The 14490-nt window shown below is 39.7% G+C and overlaps 1 protein-coding gene across 5 annotated transcripts in view; it reads left to right on the forward strand.

Annotated features, from left to right (window-relative positions):
* Window positions 1–10604: 10604 nt before the first annotated feature.
* LOC133476450 (uncharacterized) overlaps window positions 10605–14490 on the forward strand; it is a 38470-nt gene continuing 34584 nt past the window's right edge. For 2 of the 5 annotated variants that reach the window (XM_061769835.1, XM_061769836.1), the window contains exons 1-3: window positions 10650–10781; window positions 12784–12888; window positions 13006–13167. In XM_061769835.1, coding sequence (XP_061625819.1) covers window positions 10665–10781; window positions 12784–12888; window positions 13006–13167 — 384 coding nt within the window. In that variant the 5' untranslated portion in view covers window positions 10650–10664. Of the gene's footprint in view, window positions 10782–12783; window positions 12889–13005; window positions 13168–14490 lie in introns of all 5 variants that reach the window. The other 3 variants (XM_061769837.1, XM_061769839.1, XM_061769838.1) reach the window with 3 other exon arrangements.

A 14490-nucleotide genomic window follows, 5' to 3' on the forward strand; every position in this document is an offset into this window, starting at 1 on the left:
TTGTTCTCCCTTTCCCTCCCACTGTCTATAATCTGTCTCCTATCACTATGGCATTTCTCTCCCCCTGATATAGCTGTCAGGTTTGCATGTGTCAGAAGTACAGAACTGTTGAACCAGTTAATTATAGGACACAAAGTCAGTGCTTTACAAATTCTCCTCTATATTTTTGAATTATCAGAGTTATATAAAGGAGACAAACAAAATTAGAACACAACTGATTACTTCCAAGCAGGCATGTGCACAGACATTTTTTGAGCAGGCTAACAAAGGAAGTATTGGGAAACTATAGTGGATACAAAAGGTCACCCCTGTTCAAATGTCAGGTTTTTGTGGTATAGAAAAATGAGACCAAGATAAATCATTTTAACATTATTTGCAACAATTAGTTAACATATAACATCCATCCATCCATTTTCCATAGCGCATATCCTCACTAGGGTCGCGGGCAACCTGGAGCCTATCCCAGCCGACTCAGGACAAGAGGCGGGGTAAACCCTGAACTGGTCGCCAGCCAATCACAGAGCACATACAGTATAGACAAACAACCATTCGCACTCACATTCACACCTACGGGCAACTTAGAGTCTTCAATTAACCTACCATGCATGTTTTTGGGATGTGGGAGGAAATCGCAGTACCGGGAGAAAAACCACGCAGGCACGGGGAGAAAATGCAAACTCCACACAGGCGAGGCCGGATTTGAACCCGGATCCTCCTAGCTGTGCTAACCAGTCATCCACGTGCCGCCCTAACCTAAGACATGTATCACTTTTTTTTTTTAGAGGGGAAGTAAAAATAACTGAGATAATGTGGCTGCACATGTCCACACACCCTCTTACATGGGGATGTGGCTGTGTTCAGATTTAAGGAATCATATTCAAACATTCAAAATGGGGTCTGCATACACCTGCCACCATTTAAAGTGCCTCTCATTAACCTCAAATAAATTAAAGTGGGAGTATATCTACAATTCAACCAATGACTCATATAAATGCCCGTCAAATATCAAAACACTTTGGGTAGAACTGATGACAGACAGGGTCATTTTTAATCTTTTGAAAGATATGAATGAATAAAAAAAATGGGCTGTAGCAAAAAGGGCACTTTTTTTCCTCCCGTGCAAAAGGGCAGGGGCTTGAGCACCACTTGGGGTCGATGTCTGCACATGCCTGCTTCCAAGTTATGATTAGTTGAGAGATGATTGATGGGTGAGAAAAGCGCTTTCTACTGCATCAAACTTTTCTTAACCAACGCAGTAAAATGGCAACAAAAGTAAGGTGGACAATTATAATCCCCCCAAAAAAGAAACAGGTGACATACAAAGACACACACACAAACACGTGTGCATGCACACACGAACAAAACACACACACACACATACACACACAAACATTAAAATGCACACATACACCTTAAATACCCAGCTGTGAGTATTTGGAAGTTAGAGAGCTGTTTATCAGAATCAGAATCATCTTTATTTTGCCAAGTATGTCAAAAACACACAAGGAATTTGCCTCCAGTAGTTGGAGCCGCTCCAGTTCGACAACAGACAGTCAATTGACAGAGAATGCTTTTGAGACATAAAGACATTGAGAAAAACAGTCACTGAGCAATAAAAGGTTGCTAGTAATCTGGTAATGCCGGTACAATTATTATTATTTTTTTTGTGATAATTGTGCAAAAAGATGCAGAGTGCTCTAGCAATGAGAGCAGTTTGAATGACTAATATAGCAATAGTCCAGCGCAATGACCATTGTGCAAAGGGCGCCGAGACTTCAAGAAATGTATGCAGTTTAAAGTGACTAGTAGTGCGATAATCTGGGTCAATGTCGATTTTGCAAATGTTTCAGATACTACTCAGTCGATTGTGCAAATGGTGCAGATCCTATTCAGGCACATGAGTGGCCAGTATTGGTCAACAACAGATATGCAAATAGTGCAGCGTGGCGAGACTACTACAGTGAGTGCACGAGAAATATAGAATTGGCCCGACAGAAATGTGACAACAAACTCAAGACCAAAAAATTGGCAGCATGTTGCAATGGAATTGTAAGTTAACTGTTTAAGAAGTTAATGGCAAGAGGGAATAAGCTGTTGGAATGTCTGCTAGTTTTAGTTTGTATTGTTCGGTAGTGCTTACCTGAGGGAAGGAGCTGGAAAAGCTGGTGTCCAGCATGTGGAGGGAGCAAGAGGATTTTGCATGCTCTTGTCTTAGTTCAGCATGCAAGTCCTCAAGGGTGGGTAGTGGGGTACCGACAATCTTTTCAGCAGTTTTGATTGTACGTTGCAGTCGGAGTTTGTCCTTTTTTGTATGTGTTCATTATTGTGGTTGTAGTGGGATTGTACTACTTAGAAATATTTCCATGAATTTTCCTCTCTCAATCGCAAATAAGGTAGGCCAAATATGAGAAATACATTTGTATTTTATGCAGAGCATTATCATCATAGAGGAAAATTTTTTACACAGCTTTTGCATTGGACAACAGTAGATTGTGCACGTGTACCTAATGATGTGACCTGTGAGTGCATACTCCACACGTCAAGAAAGGAGGTCACATATCTAGGCAGCATTATCATCATTGTCCACTGTTTGCTTCCAAAATGGTATCACAGAGTTGTGTTGAAACAGGTTTTCGCTTTACATGCAAAAAAAGAATGTAAGTCTGCATAGATCACCTCCCCCATGCTTTTTCTTTTTTTAAGACACTTGCTCTTTGTCTCCCTCACTCTCATCCTCACCCTAGTCTCATTAGGCAGTATCTCGTTTTGTGGAGGGGAGTGTTAAGCCAATCAGAGAGGGGAAGAAAGAGCACAGGAAGGAGGGAGATGGAGAGGGGAAAGACAGAGAGGTTACAGGAGGGAGAGGGCAGAGATGCAGTGAGCGAGAGACGGAGGAAATGCAAGGGTGAGGGAGGGAGAATAAATAGCTCTAGCACACTCGTCCCCCATTACCCCAGGAGGGCACTGTCGCCATGGCAATGTGGCAGAAAAAGGATAGCACAAGCATGATCAGCTTCTCAGACCACATACACAAACATTTGCCAGTAAAAAACACTTCCCAAAACACTTTTGACAAGTTCATAGAATCTTATGTACCAGACCGAGAGCAGCTGCTCTACCAACATTACTTATATACAAACGCATCAAACCACATCCTAAAATTTGCTGATGAACAGTCAAAGCACCCGTAATGATGCCACTGAAAGTGTAAAAGACAAAGTAAGCAGAAAGCAAGAGGGAGGAAAAAAGGACTACAGAGAATACAATGACAAAGGAGAAGAGAAGAGAAGAGAAGCGAAACAGTTGCCAAACAAACCTGCTAACATATGTACTGTTATATCATTTCAGTTACAGAAAGACTTCAAAAGTCTGTGAAGTGAGATTATGGCTTTTATTTTTGTCCTTGTGCTTTTGCATGTTGTGTTTTACAAATGTACATTCAGTTTAAGGGTGCACTGATACTGCACTCTTATGTAATCTAAAATGTGCATCTTGTTTCTTTTGACTCATCAGGCTTCTGTCACCATGCTGTGTTTGTGTGCACCTGTGAACCCAATTCTTGCAGGAGTGGATCTGTCTCTTCTGTTGTTCCGTAGACACAATCCCCTCCAGTCTTTTCACCATTTCTGTCTGCATCATTTCTTATTCTTTCTTTCCCTATTAACCAAGCCCCTTTCAGTTGTTTTCAACAGATGTTCTCTGCGCCATGCGGGAGGGCATTCCTCTTCTCCGCTATGAAAGCAAAGAGACTTGAAGCAAAGAGTCCAATGAGGACAGCAGAGGCACAACTCCTGCACAAAATAATGCTTGTGTATCCTGCTCTCCCCGCAGAGAAGGTGTTAAGTTAAAGATCAGAGTGCTTTTGCAGGTCACTGAAGTGCACACACATATACTGTATTTCATGAAGTAATCGAGGGGAGAAAAAAACATACTGAACAGAAGATACAGAGGGAGTGTAACACAGGCGGCAACATGACTCAAAAGACCTCACAGGTTCTTCAAACAAGCTCAGAGGTAGTCCTTCGAGGTCAAGAGTGAGGAGTTGAGAAACATGATGTGAAATAGGCTTTTATCCATTTTGCTTGTTCCCAAAGCTGTAACTCTTTGGGAAAGTGTCCATTTGTGAGTGTGTATTTTATTGGCGATCAAAAACACAGGTCCCAGTGGGACGACTATGTGACTGTGGGTGTATGCGTTGATGTGGATGTTTGGTGTTGAATGCTGCAGTAAGGTGACCCACTTACACAAAATTCCCCCTCCTCAACACAAGTCTCCACACACTCCTAAACATACTCATACTGCACCCGCAGGAGATTGACGGCGGCTTTGCCCCCATTTCAGACAGTAATGTTTTTCAAGACGTGTGGCGTATGTGTGTGTGTGCGCGGGGAGGTATTGCGTGTGATCTCAGAGCTGGAGGAGTAACAGTAGCAGAAGAATGTAGGGGTTTAAATGACAAAACAATAGTAAACAAAACAAAAACATACCCCAAAAAAATGATACACTTCCAAAGACCTTCTGCATATGCCTGAATTCGGTCATTAAGTTTTCAACAGTATTCATTTAAACATAAGGGGGGGGGGGGAATACAAAAATAAATACATTTTTAAATCTGGATCTGCACCAAATTTGAATGGCTGCTTACTTTACGTCAGGGGCGAGTCTAGGTCAAGTATTTTGGGGGGCTGAGCCCATGACCTAATTTTGGAAAGTACCCTTCTGAAATTTGATTGAACTTTTTAGACCTTGAAAAAGACCATTTGGTGGATGCATAATAAAAATATTAATAATAATGTATCTATTCATCTATTTATTCAATACATTATAAATGTCTGGTTTATTGACAGAAAATCACAAACCTTTTGTAACAGTATGACTACAATGAGTAGTTCATCTTAGAGGAAAGGAATATTAAAAACATTTTGGCTAGTCTCTAGCGCTATTAAAAAAAGAAATAATTTGTTTCTAAGGTCACCTTTTGATTTGAGTAATTTCTGTTGGAAATGTAGTATATACAGTATAAAAACTACAAAAAAAAGAAACAAAGACAAACTCTTTATCATACAATAATATATATTTTTTTTTTGTTTCTCGCCTGCACCTGGCTGACTTCTTTTTAAAAAATAGCGTATGTCCAGCGATTGAAAAGCAGACATTTGTAAACTGTGTTTCATTAGGGGTCCTGTCGTAAACTAGCATTTAATTAGATTTAGCACATGTAGTTATCTGAATCAGAATCATCTTTATTTTGCCATGTATGTCAAAAACACACAAGGAATTTGTCTCCGGTAGTTGGAGCCGCTCTTGTACGACAACAGACAGTCAATTGACAGAGAATACTTTGGAGACATAAAGACAATAACAGTCACTGAGCAATTAAAGGTTGCTAATAATCTGGTAATGCCGGTACAATTTTATTTTTTATTTTTGGCAATTCTCCAAAAAGATGCAGAGTTCTCTAGCAATGAGAGAAGTTTAAATAATTAACCAGAGCAATAGTCCGGTGCAATGATCATTGTGCAAAGGGCACCGAGACTTCATGAAATGTATGCAATGGCAATGAAAGCGACCTGATACCGCCAGCGTTTTTTTTGTATTTATTTTTTTTTACTGAAAATAAACACCCGCACCGCAAAAACTCAACATCTTAAAAAAATAAGACTCATCACCTTGTTTTTAGACAATTTTCACTTGTTTCAATCTCATTTCTACTTGAAATAAGTAGACAAAAAGTTCGCCAGGGAAGTATGGTTTTTTTTACTCCACTGGCAATTTTATTATTTTATTTTATTTATTTATTTTTTGTGTGATGCATCTAATTTTAATTAGTTTTGACTAGAAATAAAATATTATTGGTAAGATTTTTAGTTTTTGCAGACCATACTTTAAAAAACCACACGTATGAACACGCCCTATCTTGGCATAAGATACTTCACAGAGACATTTAATAGCGTATTAGATACACAGGGCAAAAACTCTTTGCTATTCAATTAGCTAGCGATAGCTCTAAGTGCCTAATTCTCTCATTAGCCCCTGCCGAGTCAGTGCCGACACATAACATACAGGAGGAGGCATTGAAGCATCGCCGTGTGGTCAACTGTCATTTCATAGATTGCATCAGGGTTGTAAACCAAGCATTACCTGGCCATTAGCATTAACACGGCTGGGAATGTGTATAGCGGTTCTAACCAAAGATATGAAGATTATACGCCAGCGCGCTGTCGCAGCCCGGCTAGCTAATGTGCCTGCGTGGCGGCCATGTTCCCTTCAAATGCATGGACATTGAAATTAAGTCATAACTTGCTCATTTCTCAACCGGTCTACTTTTTTGTCAATGTCAAGGCATGCGCTATCTCCACATAAATGTTTTTCTAAAATAAATAAATGAAATATTTTTTTTGAGGACATAAAGGCGGCACGGTAGACGACTGATTAGCACGTCTGCCTCGCAGTTCTGAGAACCGGGGTTCAAATCTCAGCCCAGCCTGGTTGGAGTTTGCATGTTCGCCCCGTGCCTACGTGGGTTTTCTCCGGGTACTCCAGTTTCCTCCCACTTCCCAAAAAACATGCTTGGTAGGTTGATTGAAGACTCAAAATTGTCCCTGGGTATGAATGTGGGTGCGAATGGTTGTTAATGTGCCCTGCAATTGGCTGGCGGCCAGTTCAGAGTGTACCACGCCTCTCGCCCAAAGATAGCTGGGATAGGCTCCATCATGCCCGCGACCCTAGTGGGGATAAGCGGTAAAGAAAATGGATGGATGGACAAATTCATAGAGTGGGCTAAGGCAAGGCTTGAGCCCACCCAAAATAGGGCTGACCTCGCCAATGCTTGACATATTTAAATAAGATTGTTATGTTATGTAGTTTTTCTGTTATTCTCAACAAACAGCAATCCATCCATGCAACCATCCATTTTCTACCGCTTATCAGAGGTCGGGTCGTGGAGGCAGTAGCTTTAGCAGGGATGCCCAGACTTTAGCAGGGACGCCCAGACTTTAGCAGTGACGCCCAGACTTCCCTCTCTCCTGGGTTGTCCCCGGGGTCTCCTTCCGGTGGGACGTGCCCGTAACACTTCACCGGGGAGGTGTCAGGGAGGCATCCGAATCAGATGCCCCAGCCACCTCATCTGGCTCCTGTCGATGTGGAGGAGCAGCGGCTATACTCTGAGATCCTCCCGGAAGACCGAGCTTCTCACCCTATCTCTAAGGGAGAGCCCGGACACCCTGCAGAGGAAACTCATTTCGGTTGCTTGCCCTTCCCATGGGCTCACCACCTGTGGGAGGGGCCATAGGGGTCGGGTGCAGTGTGAGCTGGGCGGTGGCCGAAGGCAGGGACCTTGGCGATCCGATCCCCTGCTACAGAAGCTGGCTCTAGGTACGTGGAATGTCACAAACAGCAATGAAATCTTGAATTCCATGGTGAAGTAATGACTAGAATACAACAAGCTCTCCATCAGTACACAGTATGAGGAAGCGTGTACACAAGGTTTTACAAGTGGTTCATGTGACTATATTTCATTTCCTATTAATCTTCCACAGACATTGACTCTGTAAACCGGCATGACATTCAGAAGAAAGGTCACCCCCTTGCTGGTATGCAAGAGATAACAGGCCAGACACATGCATCGTCCTCTATGAAAAACAGGGAGATAACACAAGACAACCGCACAAGAATAAAGAGCAAATGAACCTCGATTCGTTAAACAATCTATTCACTATCTGATTTGTATTTTCTGTGGATAGTTGGCTACAGGACAATCAGCTCATGAACAAATCCACAACTTTTGAGAGGTAATAGAGAGCGCTGCCGGCAGAACGTAAGGTGATATGCACAGTACTACCATCCAGTGGGGAAACTAAGAAGCACCTCATATTAGAAGTACTGTACTGTAGAGCGTTCCTGAATGGCAATGCACTGTATCGTTCATTGGCAAAGATATATTGTCATGTTAGAGGGGATAATTCTAAATTTTTCTTTGGAGCTTTATGATTGAAAAAACTTTGCCCATGGGTATTGTGTTTTATTGCTGATTTGTCTCACCTACAGTATACCACCCATGACCTGCTTCTATTGTTTTATTTCCTCATAAATTTAAGTGTACGTACTGTATTCAGGTTATTCAAATCTTTTGTCCAACTCAATGAGCAGTATATTCATGCAATGACAATGACATGAGGTGTCGTGCTTGCCACATTCCTGAAAAGAACACTTCTACAACATGTTGAATATGTTGGGTCTTCCAGATAGCAACATTTTGGTTAAAATACACGCATTGCGTTATTAAGAATTATTAAGAAGTCTAGGAACGACATAGCAAAAAAAAAAAAGGTCCACAGAACATGTACTTATTCTGCCTTGCTCTTACGAATGGACTGTTTACTATTCACAGCAAGAGGGACTAAGAGCAAAATAAACCATCTCATCTTTCTCTGACTAAAATATGGATTTTAATCCATCCATTTTCTATACCGCTTATACTAATTTGGGTTGCAGGTGAGGCTGTCCCAGCTGGCTTTGAGGGAGAAGTGGGCTACAACCTGAGCTGGTCGCCTGCCAATCGCTGGACACAAACAGGCAACCAAGAATTAACACTCACATTCATCTATGAACAGACATTAAGAATGTTAGAGAGCAACTAAAGTCATTTTTTGTGTTTGGTTTCTAAATACATTAAATATGTTTGAAGTGCTGAAAACGTGCAAAGGCTGAGAACAATACAGTCCTGAATTGTTGAGCTATATCTTAAAACTGTTTTTCCACCACCTCAGTTGTCCTGATTTGTTGGGCGATGTCAGAACGCGAGGAAAAGGAGGGGGGGGGGGGGGGGGGGGAAATCCTCCAGGGGGACTCTAGTCCATCACACTGCTGTGGCCGCAAATGGCGCACCCTTCGGCGTCCACAGCAGCATTATGAACGGCCTGCTGAACTTCAATTTAAGTCTGTGCAAGTAGCTTTCAATTGTTCTGGTCACAAACACACATTGTGCAAGCAGATACATAATATACTTATATAATTAATAATATAATAATATTAATATATATAATTGTTTAGGGCTGTTAAAGCGTTAACTCATGATTAATCATCCAAAAAATTCTTGCATTATCATGCATTAACTCAGATTAATCACTCAATTTATTTTGAACACACACGCTTCTATACCTTAACTGGGGATGGATATCTGAAATGCGATGCAGGTTCAGGGTCAGGTCAATGCTTACAGCAGTGCAAAGATAAGTGAGGAGACAGACTGGTGTGCTCATCGGCAAAGTTTGCTTTAAAAGTCAACACAATGGAACTTTTGAAAAAAAAAAAAAAAGGTAATTTGCATATAGTGCAGTGCTAAACTCTTAAAGTTTAAAATACTGCCACAAAGCAAAATATGGAACTATGTGTGCTATATTTGACGCTTGTGATTAAACGTGATTAATCAAAATTCAAGTGTGATTAATCTGATTTTAAACAAATTAATCGATTGACGGCGGCACGGTCGCCAATTTATTAGCACATCTGCCTCACAGTTCTGAGGATCCGGGTTCAAATCCGGCCTCGCCTGTGTGGAGTTTGCATGTTCTCCCTGTGCCCGTTTTCTCCGGCTAATCCGGTTTCCTCCCATATCCCAAAAACATGTGTGGTAGGTTGATTGGAGACGCTAAATCGCCTGTACTTGTGAATGTGAGTGCAAATGATTATTTGTTTATATGTGCCCTGTGATTGGCTGGCGACCAGTTCAGGGTGTACACTGACTTAAATGACATTCTGAAATTGGCTGCTGATATCGATGCACTTGTGAAGGCTAAAAGATGCATTATCTTAGGTGCAAAATAAGGCTACTTAATGAAAAAATGCTGTGTCACCTTTGCACTACAATTCTGTAAAAATAAATACCTCCTGTAAAAAAATTTTAAGACATTAAATATTGAAAAATGTCAGTTAACAGCTTCGGTTCAAAAAAAGGATGGTTTCGTGGAAACTTTTTGTTTTCATGCAATGTCACCACTATAAACTGTACATATCAGTATATAGATCCACTTTGATCTGTAAGTTGCACCACGTCTAAATGAAAATAAAATCATAATACGCACTGTTGAAATTGCAATCGTTTTTGTTAAGGCATTTCAGATTGCTCATCTGATTTGCAACGAGATAATAATAACTGTGACTATTTTCCGAATATACTTGTAATTATTTGCTCCCAGAAAAATTGACAATTTTTGAATAGTTCTCATTTATAGCTTATTAAGCCACGAATATACTGGTCCGATCCACTTGAGTTCATATTGGAGTGAATGTGGCCCGCAAACGAAAACGAGTTTGGCACCCCAGATTGGAAATACATGTACTGAAACTGTGATATCGTCAATTGAACGGTAGATGTCGATTTGGTGCAATCAAAACAACATGTATTAGAAGCTAATGGTGAAGTTAACGTTGCTAACCAAGATGCAAGTCTACCAACTACTAACATACGTTATCACGTCGCGTCGACATAATTTGAAAGAAATAACGTTTCGTACTTATGAGTGTAAAAGAGATAATAATACATCACCGACCTAGGATCAGATTGCTAGCGTTCTCCGGGTTTTCTGTGAGAGGCACACTGGTCCCAAGTCAGCCGCTCTGCTCGCGCGCTGCCGGTGACCACGTGTCCTGCCAACGAGTGGACCATGTGGAGCAGCAAGATGGCGGCGCAGTGGAGAACCATAGACGGGGATTTAAATGCCGGCAACGTGGACTTTTTGAGCACCGGAAGCCCTTGCCAGGTACCGCTCGCACCGGTTAAGGTACAATGACATTCAAATAGGACAACGGAGACTTTTCGGCGTCGTGGTGGTGGGTGTTTGCCCGGCACATGCGCGCATGGCGACACGTGCCTTCGACGTGCTTGGCGGCATGGTGGAAGGAGGCTAGCCAGCAAGTGTTAGCTGGACCTCGACCACGCTTCTTGGCCTTCAAAAGCACGGAAACTCATATCTGACGTCTACAATTAACACTTAGGGTATTCCAGTCGTTTCTCCTGTTACTGAAAGAAGGAATGGAGTGTTGAAAGCGAAGTACAAGATTTACCGGCTGCATTCTTCATTCGACTCAGTGTTGCCGTTCGTCTTTTAACACAAGAGATTGGCTGGTCTCAAAAGACATTTGATGTCATTTTTGACAATGTGTATATGTTTAATTTTGACCCCCTTTCACTTTAATGCGTCGTGTCTCAATGTGTACCTTTATATATACACTTGTACGTAGAAACCTTTATAATACTAATTATCTTTAGCAATAGTTTTGACCATAAAGTTTAATTTTTAGCCCTGTTCAAACGTGATGTAACAAAAACGAAGAAGAAGAAACTCTTCCGGATCTGTTGAGCCGATTTTTCCCAGAATGTTTCCAAAGGGACCCAAGGTTGTAAAATGGTGATGGCATCAATTGGAAAATATTATTTGCAATCTGTTTTTGTTTTTATCAACGGCCTCTTCCTTGTTCCTCAGTCACGTTGCTTTTACATGCGTTACATACATTTATCAATAGGGACCGAGCCCTTCTGCGAGTGGTGGGGAGGAAAAATTGCAAGTTATTGACACCCCCTTCAAAATGTTGATAATTGCTTATATTGATAGTTTAAACCATAATATACTACAGGCTATGATCCCAAAACATAATATAATTTCAAACTAATTTTACAACATTACCCTTAAAAATACTTAGTGATGTTTTAATTTTGAGAGCACAAAAAACAGAGAGCACAAAAACACAATTAGGTGAGTTTTTGAGCAAATAGCTGAGGATACGTTTCACACAAAAACTGTGAATAGTGAACTGCAACTAGGCGGGCACTCACTCGACTGCTTTTATAGTGTATAGTGTTCTGGAGATGTACAACACCCTCCCCAAACTATATGTCTGTCGTAGTGCAGAGAAGACTGACGTGTGAGTGGTTGCACGGTGCTGAATGGCATCAAGAATGATGGAAAATACAATGAAGAAGAAAGCGTAATAAAGGAAGCATTGTACAAAATTGGAAAGGAGCTGTGAAAACCCGTAAACCGTACGTGCTGATGAAATGAATGCAATGAGACTGAGACAAACTCAAGAGTAAAGACAGTAATACAGAGAGAAAAGTTGTGCTCCATGCAAGAAAGACTGCTTCTACAGGCAACATCACTTAACAGCTGATCAAATACATGAATAAAACCGGAGTTTAGATTTCTGCCATAAAATGCGCCACAATCCTGTCCAGTGGGTGTCAGAAATGCACATATTAGTTGCATGTCAGCTGATGAAATAACCCAGAAGAAGAAGAAATAATAGAAGTTGGCTAACTGTTGGCTTATCTTTATGTTCAAACTCTTCTCCTTGAAGTTTTTATTGTGGTGAAACGTTTTGGAGACACGTTCTCCGAACACTCAACACAGCCAGTTGCTCCTCTATTTCTGTCCGGCAACAATGCAAGCTTCAGGTCACTTCCTAAGTCGCTATTGTTCAATTTCATATGACATCACACAGTCCGAACTTGGCGTTGACATACTGTAAGAATTTGCGATTTAGAAATATTGAACAGGTTTAACATTGTTTGATTGTTGGGCCTCGAGTGTTTACCAGAAAGGAAAAAAATTACAACACATCCCACACTACAGGGTATTCAGTCAGGATAGTCTTTTAAAGACAGAGACATCAGTATATGTACACCCCACTTAGTTGTGTTTGAATCATTGCTAGTGTATAACATGACAGCTTTATTTCAAGTGTGTTCAGTTTGCTACATTCATATTTTTGTCCATATCTGTGCAGATTGGCCCATCTCGGGGTGACAATTGTGGAGAGGACATGGACACGCAGTCCTGTGTGGAACACTCCATTTTGGCAATTTTTGAGGATTCCGCCGTTTCATCAGAGGTCAGAGTTCAAGCCAGGACTGGCAGAAGCTCTGAGTAATGGGCTTGTGTTTGTGTTCATACGCACTGGCTGAGAATGAGTGGGACAAAATTGATTTTTTTACTCGTTTTGTTACAGGACACAAGGCAAGCAGAGGAAGAGAGCGATACCTTGCTCTCTGCACTGACTCAGATGTTAGAATGTGTGGAGGATGATGTCAGCAGCAATCTTTCTCCCTTTGACACCCTGCCAGACACCAAGCTCCTCAACTATCAGGAGTTTGGCAACAGCATGACAACAGTAAGTGCAACTAACTATTATTTTCATTTGTTCCATTGTCAATTAATTTTATCAACCAATAATTGCCCCTCCAAAACTGACACTTGAAGCTAATCGCTGCGTGGTGGAGAATAAGTAGAATGGCATGATTCTCTTTTTAGCCTCCGACTGGCATATTTATTGTGCATTCACATCAACACTGCGTGCTGTGCTCTCTGCTTGATCTGTGACCTCGTCACATCACGTACAGGACGTTTAGCGTTTAGTACCGTACTATATCTATGTGTGTGTATGTATATATATATATATATATATATATATATATGTGTGTGTGTATATATATGTATATATATATGTATATATATATATGTATATATATATATGTATATATATGTATACATGTATATATATGTATATATATATATATATGTATACATGTATATATGTATATATATATATATATATGTATACATATATATATGTATACATGTATATATATGTATATATATATGTATACATGTATATATATGTATATATATATATATGTGTATATATATGTATATATATGTATATATATATATATATATATGTATATATATATATGTATATATATATATATATATGTATATATATATATATATATATATATATATATGTATATATATGTATATATATATATATGTATATATATATATATATATGCGTATATATATATATATATGTGTGTATATATATATATACGTGTGTATATATATATATATATATATATATATACACACGTATATATATATACACGTGTATATATATATATATATATATATATATATATGTGTATATATATACGTGTGTATATATATATATGTATATATATACGTGTGTATATATATATATATATATATATATATACGTGTATATATATATATATATATATATATATATATATATATATATATATACACACACACATATATATATATACATGTGTGGATATATATGTAGACTTTTTTTTTTAACTATCTGTGCAGCTAGGTACCACCAGGCCGTGGACCAGTGCCAGGCCGCGGGCTGGTGGTTGGGGACCAACGCTGTAATTATGGCTTTACAACTGCTGGTATGGTGATTGACTATAGTGCAATCTCACTCCTGTCCAAATATATGTCATGTCACTGCAGTAAAAACAAGACTCCATCATAAATTGATGATCCATGTTACCGTATGGTAAAAAACATTTTTATAGACGTCTCAATTTACAGGTGCATCGTCCATTTAAACAAATAAAAGTCTCTTGGCCAAATAAACAGAACCACTTTGTTAATGTAATTACCTTTACTAAATTGGCTAAGG

Source organism: Phyllopteryx taeniolatus, chromosome 4 (genome assembly GCF_024500385.1).
Source record: "Phyllopteryx taeniolatus isolate TA_2022b chromosome 4, UOR_Ptae_1.2, whole genome shotgun sequence".
NCBI lineage: Eukaryota > Metazoa > Chordata > Actinopteri > Syngnathiformes > Syngnathidae > Phyllopteryx > Phyllopteryx taeniolatus.